The 19,496-nt window shown below is 34.6% G+C and overlaps 3 protein-coding genes across 8 annotated transcripts in view; 1 reads left to right on the top strand and 2 right to left on the bottom strand.

The window, feature by feature from the left end:
* The window catches only part of LOC18103835 (uncharacterized), a 32,017-nt gene extending 13,830 nt beyond the window's left edge, over positions 1–18,187 (bottom strand). The window contains exons 1-2 of the mRNA XM_006376874.3: positions 18,051–18,187; positions 16,855–17,713 (exon numbers count right to left, since the gene is read on the bottom strand). Coding sequence (XP_006376936.3) covers positions 16,855–17,709 — 855 coding nt within the window. The 5' untranslated portion in view covers positions 17,710–17,713; positions 18,051–18,187. The remainder of the gene's footprint in view (positions 1–16,854; positions 17,714–18,050) is intronic.
* Positions 3,133–19,437, top strand: LOC7484350 (gamma-glutamyl hydrolase 2). 6 transcript variants are annotated; one of them, XM_024582183.2, is made up of 15 exons: positions 3,133–3,805; positions 4,165–4,251; positions 4,411–4,500; positions 5,373–5,467; positions 6,169–6,229; positions 6,917–7,006; positions 7,086–7,148; positions 7,854–7,942; positions 8,277–8,369; positions 8,459–8,515; positions 9,346–9,680; positions 9,773–9,951; positions 10,088–10,165; positions 15,466–16,234; positions 16,358–16,767. In XM_024582183.2, the coding sequence occupies exons 1-11, from the start codon at positions 3,338–3,340 to the stop codon at positions 9,512–9,514; spliced, it is 1,362 nt and encodes a 453-aa protein (XP_024437951.2). In that variant the 5' UTR covers positions 3,133–3,337; the 3' UTR covers positions 9,515–9,680; positions 9,773–9,951; positions 10,088–10,165; positions 15,466–16,234; positions 16,358–16,767. The 6 variants fall into 6 exon arrangements, with proteins under 6 accessions (XP_024437951.2, XP_024437954.2, XP_052301705.1 ...); XM_024582186.2 differs by lacking the exons at positions 15,466–16,234; positions 16,358–16,767 and adding an exon at positions 19,094–19,437; XM_052445745.1 differs by lacking the exon at positions 15,466–16,234 and having other exon boundaries at positions 3,165–3,805; positions 9,822–9,951; positions 16,358–16,676.
* LOC127904064 (uncharacterized) lies at positions 15,553–16,148 on the bottom strand. Its single transcript, XM_052445746.1, has 2 exons — positions 15,975–16,148; positions 15,553–15,901 (listed from the first exon to the last, which is right to left on the bottom strand). Exons 1-2 carry the CDS (start codon positions 16,146–16,148, stop codon positions 15,767–15,769), a joined length of 309 nt encoding a protein of 102 aa, XP_052301706.1. The 3' UTR covers positions 15,553–15,766.
* Positions 19,438–19,496: the final 59 nt, after the last annotated feature.

Raw genomic sequence — 19,496 nt, 5'->3', positions numbered from 1 at the left:
TAATAAATCATTTTTCATGTTTTGAGATCACTTCATAAATTTTAAGAATTTTGTTTTTGTGTATGTCACGGTTGAAATAAAATTATTGAGATGTAAATTTAAAAAGTATTTCTTTGGTCGAAACCCAAAGACATGTCTTTTAATACTAAAATGTAGTTTTACAGGTATTTTATTGATGATTGACAAGAAATAGGTTGAGAAAGAAATGTTAGCTTAAAATTAATTATCTATCGCTCAAATACATTTTTCAAAATTTGGCATGTATTGTATTTTAAAAACAAGAATTTACTCGATATAAGTTTAAAACAATTTTGTTTTAAATTTCTCATAATTTCTTGGGTAATAATTATTTTATTTAGAAAAATGGTGATTTGGTATCTTATGCCAGCGAGATTTGTAACTAGTGAAGGTACATGATGAGATTACCTTCTATTTTTTATTAGTTTCAAAACAAAAGGCTCGAGTGAAAGCTTGAGGTTTTGTTAAGAAAAAAAATATCTTTTTAAACACTCATTTTATGAACATGAATAAGAATGAGTGGCTTGTTTATAATTTCACAACTCTTATGAAACAATTCTTTTCATTTTGAAAGCGTCATTTATTGGTTCAAGCTGTTTGCTCAAAAAACATTTTTAAAGGCATGTAATATAGTCTATGACTTTTGGCTATGAAAAAAATGAGATTTATAGGCTTAAAAAGTATTTCAAGGTTCTAAAGACTTAGAATCATTGCTATTTATTTGACTCATTATGTCTTTCAGTATTTTTTTTGTTGTATTTATTTACTTTACCCCTTTTCATTGCTCTGGTAGGGCATCTCATTTTGTTTTAATTTGGGCATGGCCTCCAATGTTTAAGTTTTTCGGGCTCTTTTGGCTTTTAGCTTTCTCACAGCTTTTCATCAACTTTTGATCTTTAAAATTTTCATTTACCCCTAATTTAGGGTGTGATTCTAGTAAAGATTTTTATATAAAAAAAACATAAACAAGCTTAAATATGAATCACAGTGGATATATTTGTTTTTGAATGTGAAAGAGATAACAAAGATGATATTTTCTCATTTCCAGTGCTAGTAGTAAAGACTGATAAAGTTGGACCTTGTCTAGTGTAATGGTTTAGATTTGCAAAGAGCTGCATTTCACAAGTCTATAATTACCAAATCCATTACATTCTATTATGTATATAGCTAAAAATGGTTCAAGATACATTGTGTAAGGGTAAATAAATGTTTTTCAATTTATGTATTTTTGGCTCAATTGTTTGGCCATCTTAGAGTGAGAATTGCTTGATTAATTCATTTTTCATCCTATGAATAGGATGCCAAAATGTTATTTTAGCCAACATCAGTTATTTTTTAAATAAATAAGCAAGTTTAACTCTTTAAGATTTTATTGGAAAAAAGTTTTCATAAAACCGATCTGGTAATAACATTTTGAACAGAGCAATAAGATCATGCAGAGTTATAAGGGTTAATATTTAATGATTTTTTTAAAGCAAGGCTATTCAATAGCGTTTACGTGACATGACTTAAGGGTTCAACCATTTTTTGCCATTATATTTATCTAATTATGGACAACAATAAAATACCAAGTATTGCTTTCATAAAAACATCTCTTGATTTCAAAATAATAAAGAGGAAAAAAAATAGGCATGTTTCATTAAAAATAAAATGATGTGATCCTAATAAACATACTTAGAAACAAAATAAAAAAGTCACATAACAAAAAGATTGACAATGCAACACTCCTTCAACATTCATTCTTAGGTTAGATTTCCTAACAATATCGTGTCTCAACATTTACCAGCTACTTATTATGCTAAAGATGGTCTAGTAACAATGTGATCCGTATCATTATCCTTTACAAACTTAACCTTTTAAGATGAGAGTTTTTGTTGTTACTCACTTTTGACCATACAAAAAAATCAAGAAAAGAAAAGAGAAAAAAATCCAAAAAACAAGAGGATATACATGAAGAAATCATAGAATATTGTCGAAGTTGGTGGTGAAGGATCAAAGTGACAAATAAAAAAGTTGGAGGACCAAAACATATAAAATTAACAACCCAATTCTGATTGACAAAAGACCCTATTGGTAAAAATATTTTTATTTGGGGTAAATAAATATAAATTTGAATAGGTAAAGACTTAATGAGAATTTTGGAAGGAGTTAATTGCAAGAAAAAATGATTTTTGAAGTCAATTTAGGCATCAAATGGAAGAAATTAAAGTTTGGGGGTCGAGTTGCAATTTTAAAGAGTTACTTTGATCAAATTAGAGGATTAATTGTATAAAATATTGAAGTTTGATGGAAAATTAGAGACTTGATTGATGAAATCCAAAATCAAGGATCAAACTAAAAAAAAATGCATGATTGTAAGGGCCGAAATTGATAAAATCAGGAGCCAAATTGAAGAGAATTAAAAGTTTGATGATCAATTAAGAGTTCAACAAATCATAAATTAAAAACCAAAATAAAAATAACACTAAATTTTAGAGCTAATAATTGAGTTTAACAAGAGTAAAATTAGATGAAATTAAAATTTTTAAAAACAACTTTATATATAATTAAAAATAAAAACTAAAATAAAATCAATTAAATCTCAAATTAAAATCCTAGATATTTTTTATTGTTTTCTCCACTTTTCTTAACTAACAAACAGGTTGGTGACAAGATTAAGAGAGAGAAGCAATTATTCTGGGCTGTTCTTTTTCTTTCTTTTATAATACGATTTATATTTTTGGTGTAGTTTTTAGTACTTGAGATATGTTAATTATGCCTTATTATTTTTTTTTCTTTGTCTTTGTGTCAAAATCAATGATTGACAAAAAATTGTAATGTGAGGGTAATTTTTTCAAAATTATTTTTTTCTTAAATTTAAAAATTTTTTTGACAAAAAAAATTAAATTGTAATTCCTTAAATAATAAAGATAAGATAAAAAATAACCTATAGTAATGTGAGGGTAATTTTTTCAAAATTCAAAGATGTTTCAAAACGAATTCAAGAAGAAAATACTTTTTAATTAAAATTTGAAATTGGTTAAAGACAGTTTTCGTACACATACACGTGGAAGAAGATAACTGGTTTCCAATTGTCCCATCACACATGTCATCCTCACGTAGCCACTGCTAGATCCTTCTCTCTTGTCCAATTTGTCGTGCTCAGCTCGCCACTCTCACAGCCTCCTCGGCGTCCTCGCATTCCCAACAGTACGGCAATCAACCAGCCGCCTCTCTCTCTCTCTCTCTCTCTCTTCAATGTCAAATGCCCTCTCTCACATGCCTTCTGCTCTGCCTCCTCTCACAAACCCTAACTTATTTTACTTCCTAATTTCCCAAAATGCCTTCACACTTCCTCTCTAATTCCCCTTCTACCCCTACCACCAAAACCTCTGACCTCCAAAACGACACCGCCGTTTCCCTCACCTCAACCTCCTCATCCTCCTCCTCCTCTACTGCTCCAGACATGTGGTCTTACCTTTGGATCCCTTTCTTAATGTCACTCTCTAAAGAGCTAACCCTAGCTCGAGCAGCAACAGCTACAACTTCTTCTCCTTCGATTCTCCCCCCGAGTCAACTCGCCGATGATGACTCGCCTTCCGTGCCTAGGTGTTCAGCCCCGGACATCAAGTTGAATTACCGGCCGGTGATTGGAATTTTGAGTCATCCAGGCGACGGTGCCTCTGGAAGGTTGAACAACGAGACGAACGCTTCGTATATTGCGGCGTCGTACGTTAAGTTTGTTGAATCGGCTGGTGCCAGGGTTATTTCCTTGATTTATAACGAGCCACGAGAGATTCTTTTTGAGGTATCGAGATTTTTAAAGGAGAAGTGCAGATATTGATTTTATAGCGAGTAGAGGGAGATGGATCGTCAGATAAGATGAAATTGGAAAATGGAATGAGAAATTCTTGAGCTTTTTTATTTGATTGCAATTGAGAGAAATGAAATAGTTTTTTTTTTAATAATTCAGAAATTAAGTATGCTTAGTTGAGTTAATGATTTGGAGTTAAAAACTTTGTTGATGAAAAAAAATTAAAAAATCAAATACAAAATTCTGAATTATATAAAGTTTTGTGCATGATCATTAAAAGGGATAGCATGGCTTTTTTACATCCATTAGGTGATAAATAATGGTCAAGCTTGCTCTATGTTGTTGCATTGCAGAAGCTCAATCTGGTAAATGGAGTGCTCTTTACAGGAGGTTGGGCTAAAACTGGTTTATACTTTGACACCGTGAAGGCAATTTTCAAGGTTGGTAATTTTGTAAAATAATAAAAATTTGTTTTGAATCTCCACGTTTGAAATGTGTTGGGAGTTTACCACAAATAAATAAATAAAAGATAACATAGGAAATTGTACTGTTGGTTTACCCTCCTAGCTGCTATCAATTCAATCGTATTTAACTTGCAGGAAATTTTAGCAAAGAATGATGCAGGCTTCCATTTCCCAGTGTATGCCATCTGCTTAGGCTTTGAAATCCTGACAATGATCATTAGTGAGGTAATTTGTAGCCAGTAATACCTAAAATGTATGGATATATAGACCGTAATGATCTAACATTTCCATTCCAATCATTCCCATATTTTCCATCATGTCCGACTGATTTAGTGCAAGAAGAAGAATTAACAAGTAATTACCTTATTAGGATATTTGGTATTAATTAGGATTTTATCACTATTAGTATCAGTAGGGTGTTTTGTTTTTTTTTTTTCTTTTCATATATAGCCGATAGTGATTAGGACTCTTCAGGACTTTTGGTGTGCCTATGTAAGCACACATTGTGTATTTTTTTTAGCCATTATGATCTTAAATTGAGAATTTCAGTTTCAATTTACAGAGGTGGATTTCCTCCAGTGTTTTGCAGTGTATTCAAGGAAGCTTTTGTTGATATCTAGGAAATTAGCTTGGTGATTCAAGGTTTTCTGTCCCTTTTCTATTTTCCGAGTCTTTTACCCCTTTTACATCAATCGGTCTTTGTTCCGTGTCACCAAGCTACTCTTGTCTCAAACTTTATTCCTAACGATTCTGCTTCCCTGTGAGAGGCATAATTAACTTAACACAGCCTTACAGTGCAGTTGTGAAGTGTTTGCTAGAAACTCTTTTTGGCCCCTCACGTCTAATATTACAGAAAAATATCAGCAGTGTGAACGTCATTGCAACTATAATTGACTTCATGCGGCTTTTTCTGTTTTGTTTGCTTGATCATCCATCAATGTCAAAATGTCCAAGTAGTTATTTCAAATATTAATACACTATTAGCGGAAATGCTTACAACTCTTAAGATACTTTCACTTGAGAAATGCCTGAGAACAACAATTTTTGAACTCCCTTTGTTTTCAATTATGAGCATGACTGTTTTTTCTTGATAATAGGACAATCAAATTCTGGAAACATTTAATGGAGCAGATCAGGCTTCTACTCTTCAATTTATGAATAACATAAATATCAAAGGAACTGTATTTCGGAGGTATATGCACTGTAATTTTGTCCCATCTTGTTAGCTTTGGTAAAAGCTCAAGCATTCCTCTTGTACCAGATAGTATAAGCATTCTCAAATCTTTGTATTTATCAAACACGATACACTTTGTTTTTTTTACGAGGTTCTTAGTTTCTTTATAGAGCCAGAAAAGGATCCTAATGTATTAAACAGTGTAAATAGCAATGAATTAGTGCTGATCCTGCAAAGCAGGGATTTGTCTCAATGACCAGCGTACCTGAATCTGTCTTGAAACCAATAATCACTTACTTTGCTAAATCTAGAAAACTTTAAGTTCTTAGATGGTCTAAAAGAGAGAGTTGATTTTTTTTGTCAATTTTTTAGTTATTCTAATTCTCTTATATGCAAGTAAACAATCATAAAACCCAATTAATAGCACCTTGGTCATCAATATTTGTTTTACTTCTTAATTTGTAGTATGCTGTTATCTCAATGTCATGTTCGACATGCCAAATGCTTACCTGTGATTTTAGTCCGACTTAATTACTAGCATGGAGAAGTTTCCCTGGCTTTGATATGGTTATCACGTCATTGATACAGTTTTCCTAACTTCTTTGACATTTATTGTGAATTTTGTTTTCCTTATAAAAGTTCTGTTGTGTTTCAACAGCAGCAAAATGATACTTTTAACTATACCAAGCATGCTTGTTAACATCGACATTTCTTTGCAGATTTCCTCCAGATTTGCTTAAAAGATTGAGTACAGATTGCCTAGTTATGCAAAACCATCACGTGAGTTCAAAAAACTAGTAGTACCTTTGGAATTCGATTGCATGGTAAAATATAGTGACACATGATACCCTTTTACTTGTTTCTCTCTTTGTTTAGGATTCTCTACTAAAAGGCATTTTAAACTTCAAAAAAGAGCATGTGAATTTTTCTTTTTATATAATTTTATTTTGGTGCAGAGTTCTGTCTTATAAACCAGCATTACCTTCTTATTTCCTCTTGATTGGAGATCGAGGTATGTCTGGATATGCATTTAATTCAAATCAAGGAGAAAGTAAATTAGATTTCCTCATAACCCAAGCATGTTTTTATACTCTTATACTGAAAAACAGTCCCTCAAAAGTTAACTAAAATACATTGGCTGATGAGTATCACTCAAGTCAAAGACAGAAAGATGCTGTAGTTGGGAGCTCATATGGGATCTAGAGTTTCTTGTTTTTGTTTCCTTTCTTGGGAAATATTTATATTTGGCATTTCCAGAATTTCGACTAGATTAGGGAGATGATCCATGCTTGTTTGCTTCCCTCAATTCTAAGTTTTTCTACTTGCTATTGAACCATGATTGTTGTGTTAATGCTGTCTTTAATCTTTAAAATTCCACTGTTATTCTGAAATTAGAATCCCAATCCTTTAGCCAGAAGGCTGTGTCATGTTGTTTTATTTAACTTATCTGATTTTCCATTGCAACAGTATGGCATCTCACCACAACGGTTTCAGGAGAGTGAACATCTATCTAGTTTCTTGGAGATCTTGACTACTAGTACAGATGAAGATAACCAGGTAATGGGTGCATTAATTTTGCAATGTAGTTTTCTATATGCTGGAAGAGCTCTAATTCTCTTCCCAACATCTATTTTAGGTCTATGTCTCCACTGTTCAAGCTTGCGGCTATCCTGTGACTGCCTTCCAATGGCATCCTGAGGTATTGCTATATGTGCTTTGCATTAGAGCTATTGTGATTTGTTTGCAGATGCATGTTGTGGTTGGTCAAATACATACTTGTATGAAATATGGAGTCAGATACTCAGGAAATTTGGGAAGGATGATGAGTCCCATATACCCTTAAAAAAGGTTGTTTTGGAATAAAGGTAGGCAGCTGTATGTGTTTTGTAGTTGCAGGAGAAATTCTTAAGTCAATTTTCACTCTCGGTATTCCGTTCCTCCTCATCTATATGTAAAATACATGCAAAACTATTTTCTTACAGCAATGGTGTCATATAAGCAAGTTTTGTGTATATGTGTTTAAGTTGAGTTTGGTTCTTTTACCTTCTCTTTTTTCTTTCTAAATTTTTATGAATGGTCTAGTACTTTTACACATATCAGTAATCCATGTATTCAGTTTAATCAAATTGAGCTAGAGTTAAGGCCTGAGCTCTTTTGTGAAGTTGAAAGATGGCAGTTTTTTATTAGCTCTAACATGATGCATACCAGGAGGGGTGGGGGATAGAATGACACGATGGTATTTTTATAGGTCAACTTTAACTTCTAAATGCTTTGAACAAATGGTCCTTCATGGTATGGTGCAATTGTCAATTTTCATTCCGCCCCGATCTGCCTACTGTTATTGCAATTTTATAATTGCTTATAGTGATGGGATCACTAATGACTGAAATGTGACTGTTTCCAGAAAAATGCTTTTGAATGGGGTTTATCAATGATTCCACACTCAGAGGATGCCATTCAAGTTACCCAACACATTGCAAACTTCTTTGTCAGGTGAGGTGCTGAAAAGTTGTTAGCTCATGCTGTAAACTTTTTTGAGATGTGCTGAGAAGGCAATTCGAGTGTTTGCATTCTGAATTGAGGTTGCATAATTTAAAAAGAGCAACGTCATTCACATGCATGTTACAACAAGTTTACGATGGCTGCATGATTGTTTCTGTAGTATTTTGTGAGAACTCTGTCAGAAGTCCATAAACCTCAAGGAAATTAAGAGTCCAATTGCGTGCTTCATGAACTTTCTTTTCATCTATTTATGGTACTTTGTTGTTTACAGAAGAGTGATTAGATAAAAAAGAAACTGATTTCAGTAATTTATTTTGTGCTGCAGTGAGGCTAGGAAGTCCTTGAACAGGCCATCTTCTCGGAAGGTACTCGCCAATTTAATCTACAATTACAGCCCCACATATTGCGGGAAAGCTGGGTGAGTGAATTGACTCTTGAGATTAGATTGCTACCAAGTTAGTTTGGCACTTGCATTTACTGATCTGCGTCTCTTATATTCTTCTATAGGAAGGGATATGATGAGGTTTACATCTTCGCAGAGCAAAAGGCACCAAAGTATACGAGGTGCGCTGTGCATGGTGATTGTCATGGACATGTGAAGTTGTAAATATTTAGGACTCAACTCTTTAAGTCTGAACGCTTAAATTGCATCATTGTCTAGGCTGAAGATTGGACTGCACTGTAAATTGCCATTTGTTAATATTGAAGATTTATGGAATGTACGGTAGAGCATGAAATTATTATTAGACAAGGCATGTACTAAATGGAAAAAAAAAAAAAAATCTTAATAGGTAATGCGGAATGTAAAATCAATTATTAAAACTCTTACCATGTTTGTCTAATGCTGTTTGTAACCAGCGTATTTAATATCAGATATAATTAAATAATAATTGTTTATTTTACAATTAGGAAAATGGTGAGGATTGCACGCCTTGTTTGTATTCATGTGGTATATGTAGGCAGAGCATTGTGTTTGAGTTATATTCAAGATAAAGATATCACTCATCAAATACTTGAACGAAAGATTAGCTGGAATTTGAACAATAACAACGACATACAAGGATAATTACCCTTATTATGTCCTTTTAATATGGAGCTTGAGAGACAGGTCAAATCTTGATCTTAAAATTAAAGGACACGAGCCTGAGGAAGAGGCTTAGTAAGAGCACTAGAAGGTTAATCTTTAAAAGACAATGAGCGGCACCACATTGGACATGATCTTTGATGAAAATGAAAGTGGCAACATGTTTCATTTCTGAATGAAATTAACTAGTAGAGTAAATTATTGTTGATTGTGAGTGTTTTTATTATGGATTGTACTGTTTGGTACTAAAGAGTGTTGTCCTCATCAGAAATTTGTTAAATTTGTTTCCTATCTCCTTCTTTTTTTCTAGCACAAACGCACCAGAGAACGCCTCACAAACAAACCAAAGAACACGTTCACTGTTCCAGATCCACCTCGCAAACACCACCGTGCAACCATTCCATCTCCCTACCCAGAACCATCAATGTTTTGTTCTGCTTCTCGGTGGTATTCTAGAGCGATGTGAGGCTGCCTGGTGATCTGCTTGCGTGTTCCTTTGTTGGCGCGGGGTGAGGTTTCTTTGTTGGTGCGGCTCGGCTGTGGGTGTTTTGGTGGCTCTGTGTGCGGCTTTAACATCTTTGAGCTTTCTTCTTTGTACACCGGTGGCTCTTCTCATGAGGAAGAGTGTCTGCGTTAGCTGAGCTGGTGAGTTTAGATGGGTTTTGGCTTGAGTTCTTGGTTATGCTTTGATTTGTTTAGATTATTGAGTGTTGTAGGATTTGGTATGGGTGTTGCAGGATCCGGGGCCTGTAATTTTTTAATAATGTTGGGTGTTGCGGGGTTTAGGGCCTCTGTTTTTGCAGCTCGGCTGTGGGTGTTTTGGTGGCTCTGTGTGCGGCTTTAACATCTTCGAGCTTTCTTCTCTGTACACCGGTGGCTCTTCTCATGAGGAAGAGTATCTGCGTTAGCCGAGCTGGTGAGTTTAGATGGGTTTTGGCTTGGGTTCTTGGTTAGGCTTTGATTTTTTTTAGATTGTTGAGTGTTGCAGGATTTGGTATGGGTGTTGCAGGATTTGGGGCGTCTAATTTTTTTAATAATGTTGGGTGTTGCAGGGTCTAGCATGGTTGTTGCAGGGCCCAAAACTAGAATGTTTCATCCCCTGGAAAGGGCTTCAAGTCAGACATTCACAGGTTAGAAAAACTTTATTCCGAGTAAAAGCTAAAATGCTTATACTTCACGTATTGCTGATAAATATGACCATTAAATTTACATAAAATGACAAATCCAATGACTTTGATTTTGATGTTCGTTGCCCGTGAAGGACAAATCTTCTTTAGCATAATTCTCAAGTGGGAAAATACCATTTCACTTACAATTGCTCCAACAATGTCATTATAAATCCTTCTATTATAAACCTGATCCAATCCAAGAATCGATTCAGCGTGTAAGGTATAGGTCAATAATTAATAAATTAGGTTATGTTTAAATTTCTCTTCTGGGGGTGTTTTTGGTAGTTTATATGTAAATATCCACTAGAATGATAAATTAAGGAATGAAATAAAATATAGAAACAGATTGGAAGCAATTAAATCTATAGGGATGAATTGGAGACTAGACATAATACCCACTATGGAAGAAAAAATTATTTTCTAAAATAACTGGCGTTCTGCTTGATTATTGGAGATACAATCAAGTTCTTCTTGTGCACGTTGTGGTTATAGCAAGGAAATTAAACCCTCTTTAAACTGCTGTTCCTTTTTCACATGAAATTAGTGCATAAAAGGAATGGAAAATTATTCTTAATCTGTAGATCACGTGGGTTCTAGAAGCTCAAATGCAAGAGAAAAAACATATAGATGAAGTTAGTACATTGAAGTTCAAATTAACAAAAACACAAATTTAAGGTGCAAACAACAACATGGCCGTGAAAAAAAAAATTCAATATCTTTCGGGATTGAAAGCTGAAATCTAAGTTGGACCATGAGAAATAACAATTATTATAAATTTTCTAATTTTATCATCAAATTTAATTTAGAAACGGGCCAAAAAACCACACAGCAATGAGACAAAATAATTATTATTCACTAATCTTTAATTATAGACAGAATTATTTATCGACAAGATTTTTGACTTGTACATAAATATATGAATACATGTAAAAAAAATTGCTTAGTGAGATAGCTAGGCCCAAACTTTTAAGGAAACCCTGACAAGTTCTCGTACCAAAATCATTGTCGACCCAACACCTCCTTAAAGATCAACTCATGGTGAGTTAATGAATTTCACCCATAAAAGTCTATTAAGGACATGCATTTTGGATTTTGGGAGTAGAAGAACAATATATCAGTTCTTTGAAAAAACACTTGATGATTATGTGAAATCTAAAAAAAAAAAAAAAACACGGAATACATAATGTCATGAATTTTCATCATAAAAGATATTCAGATATATTCGCCTTATATATCCCTTATGATTATAGAAGAATAATTAAAGGAATGATGTCATTGATTTACCTATAGATATACTGGATGTTGCACAAAAGGATTTGATAAAAGCAATATTGTGTTTCTTAATGGTGATGTAAATTGAAGATTGATTTTCAACCTGCGACTACTAGTGAAGCAAAGGACATGAATTACTAGTTTTTGGGGAAACTCGTATTTGAATTTTTGGATGGCGAAACTAAATCACTACCAAGTGATGTTACATTTTCTAAACACTTGCAAGCACGGAGGACATGTTTACCAGACCCATGTTACCTAGAACTTTCTAAACACTTGCAAGGAATGTAAATTTGCGTTCTAGCAATTACATAGGAGAAGAAATAAACCAAACAAGAATTATATTTGTTGCTCCTGATATACAAACGAAGAGAAATGGGACGATGCTCAGACTTTGCCAAATGAAATAAGGTAATGTGAATGATTCTTAATAGGGTAACCAAAGCAAAATTTATTGTTGATATGCCCTATTTTCCTCTCGAGGATCATGATTTTTTCAAGAATTTCACTCGTGAGAGTTCCGAGAACAATGGTGTAGCTACCACCCTTCATATTATTTCAAACCCTTATTTCTTTTTCCTGAGCACGAAAATAACTGATCTTTGTAACCCAACACAAGTTATTATCGAAGGAAGAACTAGAGATCCAAATTCAAATCTAATTGTTCAACTGTATGAAAAATAAGTTCATCTAGGTAGAATATTCAGAAATATTTCTCCTTGAACAACGCTTGATAAGATATCTTGCAATGTTATTGAAGTTATGAATATTGCTTCCATTAATTTTTTTTACACTAGTTTGCGACGAGTTTGAAACAAATATTATTGAAGTTGAAAGAATTATCTCTCGAAATAGAAGAATAGATCGTACAAAAATTAAACATAGTGCTGAAATTTTGATGCATAACTGCAAATGGATGTGCAATACTCAGCATATCTAGCTGGTAATCGTGCCTTTGAGTGTCATAGCAAACTTTTTAAGAATACCATATAGACGAATAAGAGATTCAAGAAACTCGTAGTGAAAAAGATGATACGTAGCCTCACTTCTTTGCAAGATACAACCATTGTTGTTATGAGATTCTCTTGTAAGCCGAATACAAGTAATATCTGAGATTCCCCAACACTCTATATTTGTGAGAAGTTGGTGGTGAAAGGTGCAAGTGTTCGGATTTATGATCCTAGAGATACCTCAACAAGTGATTGGAAAATGTTTTCGACCAGGTTTGAAAACAAGTATTCGAGTTATACAACAACTTGATATAGATACTTTTTTGGAATCAGTCGCATGCAATTCTCTTTCTACAAAGATGGGAGGAGTTCAATCACATTGATTTTTGTGACGTTTGTGAAGGTATGGTAAAGCCTGCATATATTTTTTATGCTTGCAATAGCAATCTTGATTATGGTGAAATGAGATATATGAGGTTTAAAATTCGTATTAAGAGTGTTTGGTGCATGTTGTAGTCTCTCATTTTGTCACTTAACTTCTCTTGTGTTATTTTTGTAGCCAAATTCATTTTAATAAAACATTACTTTCAATTCCAGATCATGTTAGTTTTCAACATCATCGAATGAATTTGAAAGCCCATACCTCTCATTACACCATACTCAAGATTGCAATTGCATGCATAAAAAATATAAGCAGGCTTTACCATACCTTCATAAACATCACGAAAATCAATGTGATTGAACTCCTCCCATCTTTGTAGAAAGAGAATTGCATGCGACTGATTCCAAAGAGTGTCTATATCAAGTTGTTGTATAACTCGAATACTTGTTTTCAAACCTGGTCGAAAACATTTTTTAATCACTTGATGAAGTATCTCTAGGATCATAAATCCGAACCCTTGCACCTTCCACCACCAATTCTCACAAATATAGAGTGCTGGGGAATCTCATATATTACTTGTATTCGGCTTACAAGAGAATCCCATAACAACAATGGTTGTATCTTGCAAAGAAGTGAGGCTGCGTATCATCTTTTTCACTAAGAGTTCCTTGAATCTTTTATTCGTCTCTATGGTATTCTTAAAAAGTTTGCTATGACACTCAAAGGCACGATTACCAGCTAGATATGCTGAGTATTGCACATCCATTTGCAGTTATGCATCAAAATTTCAGCACTATGTTTAATTTTTGTACGATCTATTCTTCTATCTCGAGAGATAATTCTTTCAACTTCAATAATATTTGTTTCAAACTCGTCGCAAACTAGTGTAAAAAAAATTAATGGAAGCAATATTCATAACTTCAATAACATTGCAAGATATCTTATCAAGCGTTGTTATTTGAGGAGAAATATTTCTGAATATTCTACCTAGATGAATTTATTTTTCATACAGCTGAATAATTAGATTTGAGTTTGGATTTCTACTTCTTGCTTCGATAATAACTTGTGTTGGGTTACGAAGATTAACTATTTTCGATAATCTCGGACCCAATATCCTTGGGTATGATTGTGTAGCTAAACCCAAGATCGAGGGGTCTGACTGTCCAGCCAGACCTATCACCCTTTTGAAGTGTTTTGGATTTGGCTGGTCAGGTAGACACAACACTATTAGGTCTTGCTTGGCCGCAGGACACAACTCTATTACACCTTTTGGAAGTGTTTTGGGTCTAGCTTGACAATCAGACCTAACAACGTTGAGTCCCGCTGCCAAGCCAAAACCAGCAGCTTTTGATAGAGAAGGCAACGCCCCTAGACGCGCGGATTGCAGACCCGCTTGCCTGGGTCTGCAGTCAGACGCGTCTGTCTGTCCCTAATGCCCAGGGCATGGCAGCCTCAACGCTAGGTGTTTGTAGCCTGGGCCCTGCAGCCCTACCATGCTCCACTAAAATCAGAACTGACTATTTTCTCCCCAACTATTCCTTGAATGCCAAATGCATTACAATGAAAAGACAACCCCACCTTCTCCCTATAGTCTTTTCAACTCTCTGTGGCAAGGACAACTCTGCCATTACACTATTCCAATCCACAATGCCTTTTGTCTATGTAAACTGTAATATGGGCACTTATATCTTTTAGTATATTGTATTAGTTAAGTAGCTTGCGCTACGCCGCACACTCACCTTTTAGTTTAATTAAAAAATATCATAAAAATCTAAGACCTAAAAGCGTTGGGTTTGACTGCAACGTTGGACACAAGAGTATTGGGTCTGGCTGCAACGCCAAATCTAATAATAAAATTTATAATATTAATAATAATATTTAAATTGTCTATCAAATTTTTTAATTTTTTTTAATCTTTCAAAAAAAATTAGGGTTTTTATTTGATAATAATAATAGTTTTTTAAAATTTATTAATCACAATAATAATAATAATAATAATAATAATAATCATGAGATTAGTAGGATCTAAAAGTGAATCTCACTTTAAAATTATAATCCAACGACCCATGCGTACTCTTAATTCTTTTTTCTCGTGTATATATGTATATATAATTGGTATTTGAGAATCTTATATTATGCAATTCCTATTACAGAAGCCTACCAAAACCATCCCATAATACGAGGTAAAACATTTTATTTGATATGGTTTACTATCAAGTTAACCATGTTAAATCAAGTTAATTTCATATTAATTCTTTTTAACACCCGTCCAGAGGTAGGGGTGAGTCGACCTGCTGGCCAGGCAGGGTTTAATGCTAGTGCAAAATAGAACTTGTAAAAATGGCTTTCTGTAAACGAATGGAACCTAGACTATGATTGCATTCATCTGTTTCTTTTTTCTTTCTTTTCTCCTTACGATAGATTGCATTCCTCTGTGTACATGCAAGGCCTGTTCATGTACAGTTTTAAGCTTCAAGTCTGTCTTCGTAAACACGTGCTTTTTGTTATTTGTTAAATGGAGTTGGCTCAAAATTTCAAGGCTGTTTATGAGTAGTTACGGGCCTAGATAAATCTTTTCCTATATAACCTGCAAATGTCAGAGCCTTGGACCTCTCATTGCTGAGAAAATTCTTCTTCATACTTGTCCTTGCCCCAAGGGCCGAATCCATAGTCAGTTCCCTTGCATTTGCTTCGGTATTTCAGAAAGCGACTCGACTTTATAGCTGAAAGCCTAACAAGAGTGCTTGGAAGCCATGGCAGTAGGAATAATTTCCAATTACTCAGACAAATTATTGATGTATAGATCTCTGTGGCTCCACTAGAGAAGACAACGAGTTCCATTGATACGGTTGCTATATGTAGTTGGACTATTTTGCATCCATTCATGGAGCAAACAAGGCATGTTTCATATATATATAGATGCATTGCAAAGATATGGAAATTAACAGGATTACAGCTCTATGCCATTATTGGTTCATAGCCTTCTTCTCTCCCCTTCTTCAGTCGATGACGCAGGCCAAGAGCAACTACTGCCAGTCCTAACAGAGCTACTATTGCTAAAGCAGATGCGGATACTTTCATCTTCTCATGTATCTGCAAGAACCAAGAAACATTCAAATTTCATAAAATACTAACGGTAACCTTTAAAAATCGAACTAGAACTTACATGAATCGGAGAATGCAAGAAATTCGTGGGATTTGGTGTTCGCTCAGCAACCAAAACGTAGAAAATCCCCATAACTCCCGTGTGCTTTTGAGTACTGCTGTAGTAAGATTCAAGAACTAGATTCTCCCCAGCTGTTATCTGGATAGAGCCTGGTTCAGGATAACAGGTGGACATCCCTACTACGTAACCTGCCTCATCCCCTGCATCCTTTCCTTCTCCATAAATTGGTTCTGAAGCACATATAACACGTCCTTCCTGAGGTGAGCACACAAGCTTATGATTAGAATCAGATTTCGTATTATTCACCCATCCCTCTTAAAAGGGATCGCATGAACATCCTACAGCATAATTAATTATGAAAGGTGATAAATGTTGGTGGACAGGAAGCAGTCCAAGTAAGCCCGAGTGAAGAAAATGGCCTCGACAACAATTTCAGGCTGTCATATATTTATGGTTCTATGCTGATGGGCAACTCCGTAGATGACATAACCACTGATCGGCATGGTCAGGCTTGTGCTTTGGACATGAATGCATCCATCAGAAACTGCATTGGCGCTGCCGCAAGGCTCAACATCATACTCAACCTGCAGAAAATAGTGATTTGACTAAGTAACAAAAACATGACACTGTTGAAGATTAATTTGAAGATAATAAATTTGTAATTACTAGCATCAATCACAAACTAATTCGCTCTCAGTGCAATTCACTTGGGTGTCTGAGCTGTAGGGTGAGGGCTCAAAAATGGTTTTATATTAATTCTCTATGAGTGAATACTGATTCAAGCACGCTATAAGAGGAGTTTATCAATCATCATAAAACATGAATGCTTAGTTTAATTCTCATGTAATATCAGAATAGCATCCGAGTAAAGTGTTTTTACCTGGCAACCATTCTCTGGACTCAATCCAGTCGAAACATTAAGCCTTTTTCCAGTATCAGTGACATCAAATATAAAGATTTTAACAGGGATAATGTCACAATCCCAATCGACCCATTCCACAGTGTACCGTAAGTATAGACTCCTCCTGGCACCTCCATAACCTTGTTGTACCTTGCAACGTGTTTGATCATAGCAACAATTTAGACCCCCTATGTAGTCTGGGCTCAAAGGTTGACCATATTCATCCACCGTGACGTTGTACAGATCGCATCTACATTCTGTGCATCCCAACGTATCTACGGCACCCCGTGTATCAATTGCATGGACATTAAGCATCCATTTCTCTTCATATCCTTCAGGAATTTCAGCTGGATTGCCAATTTCTATTGCATAAGGATCAGGAATGTGAGTATCCGTTTTTCGTGTTTCGGATCCAAGGCCAAAATACTGTCGCAGAACAGTCCCTTGGCATATCCCACTGTTTGTTCCAAATATATAGTCTGCCTGCTGAAACTTCTGGTCACCATTGTTCTCTACCACGTCCTGACGCTGATAGTACTTTGCAACAACCCAGTGATGAAGATAAGTTTCATGAAGGGGTATTGGTTTCCCAGCTTCATCAATTACTTCAGCCCCGAGACTCTTAAGACCAATATGACCCCTTGGAAAGTCAATATTGTAATAAAACCTATTCTCTACTGATCCTGGTCCGAGTACAAACTCAGGAGAAAGAAAAGTGGCAGATTTGATCTTATTTCCAATTCTCGGAGAAGCTAGTGTGCAAGATACATTAAATGCAAGTGTTAGCGCTAGCATTGCTGACAAAAGCAAGCCTCCTCGAGGACGATGTGCCATGTTCCTGTCAGCTTCCAAATCTCAGGTCAAACTATACAATCTTTCAGAAACTGAAGCATAACACACACACATGGTAGAAAACAAACAAATAGATAGGCTAGCATAGTAGTGTTGTGATACATAAATCAGAATAAGTATTGTCTTCATCGATGATAATTATTTCATGGAATTTACTTTCAGACCAGAACTGATATATATAAAACCCTTAGATTAAAATAAATGAATTATGATCCATCCTTATATTGAAAAAAAATATATCATTTATATATATGCAGTTTTGAATTAATTTAAATCCTGTAAGAATCAAGAAATGTAAGGTAAAAATAAATGGTTTTACGTACCAAGATATGAAAAATAGTCTGAAGTTCCGAGGGCCCAAAAGTGCTTCTTGATCCTCCTTGCCTTCCTTGTATAGTTTGACACACAAGGTTATATGCTTGTATGTAAGCTCTCTCTCTTGCTTTGATGTATAGGTTGAAAGATTGTGTCTGAGTCGAAAAGGAGAGGGGGAGTGTTTATAGTAACTAGAGCTAGTTAATTAGTTAATTAATTAATTATACGTACGTGTGTGGAAATTTCCTTGTAAGACTCTTCAGATTTTAATATTCAGTAAGAATATTATAAGGTAGGTTAAGTTTAGGCTACGTTGTTTCGAAAATTACAGAAAGTATGTTGAATTTTATAAGTTGATAATATTTTATATGATACCAAGAAAAAGTCAATAAAATATTGAATTATTTATTATATTCAATTTAATGACTAAATAATCTTGATTGCTTTAAAATTATGAGATTAATTACCACTAAAAAAAACTCTTCCTCTCTTTGCCGAACAAAAGCATAGCCGCCAACTTGAATTCAGCTGTATATCGTTTATACCTGATAATTAAGCTCAACTGATTTTTCGAGCTGACAAGATGAGTTTTATCTTCTTCTTTTTTCCTTGTAATAATTGGTGACGAGACAGTTTACTTGTATCTTGACTAAACTCTCCATATTCTGAAGTTAACAACTAGGTAAGTTCTAATAACTTTAAAATCTATAACACTCAAACTAATAATTTTTAAAAAATAAATTTAAAATCTGAATAGTTGATATATATTTTTAGGATTAGATGAGTTACATCTTGAGAATACTTGAGGTTGATTTTGTCACCGGTGCATATTGAATACCGGAATTAGAAGATCACATGAATTGCGAGAATTAAAACTAGTTATCGACAAATCTGGCAGCCTCTAGCTATGGATCAGATGCGTCTGGACAATACGTACCTTCATGGATCATCTCCTTCCTCACATGCAATGAAAACGAAGCATTGAGATCCTATAATTTTTTGCATTTAGTGGTTCTTGTTCAAATTAAAAGCCACTCATCAACCATTTCAGCTCCGCTACATGACATCCTTCCTGCAAACCTACGAGTAATGTTCTGCAAATTACTGGATCTGGGGAGGCGGGCAAAGTCTCTACAACATTGTAAGCCACGTCCAAGAGGCCTCCTCGATCGGCACAGTAAATTTATCGAGCAACCATAGTGCTCCTTTGATGGTTCTAATCGCAATGTTCGTGTAGCTCCTTAAATTAAAACTGCAAAGCAATAGCATACCGGATTCTTCAATTTTCCCATATGCCGAAAAAATAGGTTTTGACATCAATTTGGGGTTTAGAGATTGTGTTCTAGACTTCTATTTTTTTTTCATGTGAATAGCAAATTTTAATTGTTTATATTATATTATATACGAGGATATATTTTTTTTTCTTCTAAATTTAAAAATTGAGGCGATAGTAA

Source organism: Populus trichocarpa, chromosome 12 (assembly GCF_000002775.5).
Source record: "Populus trichocarpa isolate Nisqually-1 chromosome 12, P.trichocarpa_v4.1, whole genome shotgun sequence".
Taxonomy (NCBI): domain Eukaryota; kingdom Viridiplantae; phylum Streptophyta; class Magnoliopsida; order Malpighiales; family Salicaceae; genus Populus; species Populus trichocarpa.
Note: the sequence above shows the minus strand (reverse complement) of the source record. Positions and strands in the feature narration are given on the sequence as shown.

What these genes read in the sequence shown, in the direction of transcription:
- LOC7484350 (XM_024582186.2), top strand. Translation starts at nt 3,338, where the DNA reads ATGCCTTCACACTTCCTCTCTAATTCCCCTTCTACCCCTACCACCAAA. An exon ending in CCGTGAAGGCAATTTTCAAG is followed by an intron (nt 4,252 to 4,410) that starts GTTGGTAATTTT and finishes TTTAACTTGCAG; the next exon opens with GAAATTTTAGCAAAGAATGA. An exon ending in ATTGCAAACTTCTTTGTCAG is followed by an intron (nt 7,943 to 8,276) that starts GTGAGGTGCTGA and finishes TTTGTGCTGCAG; the next exon opens with TGAGGCTAGGAAGTCCTTGA.
- LOC127904064 (XM_052445746.1), bottom strand. Translation starts at nt 16,148, where the DNA reads ATGTCCACCTGTTATCCTGAACCAGGCTCTATCCAGATAACAGCTGGG. An exon ending in TCTTGCATTCTCCGATTCAT is followed by an intron (nt 15,902 to 15,974) that starts GTAAGTTCTAGT and finishes TGGTTCTTGCAG; the next exon opens with ATACATGAGAAGATGAAAGT.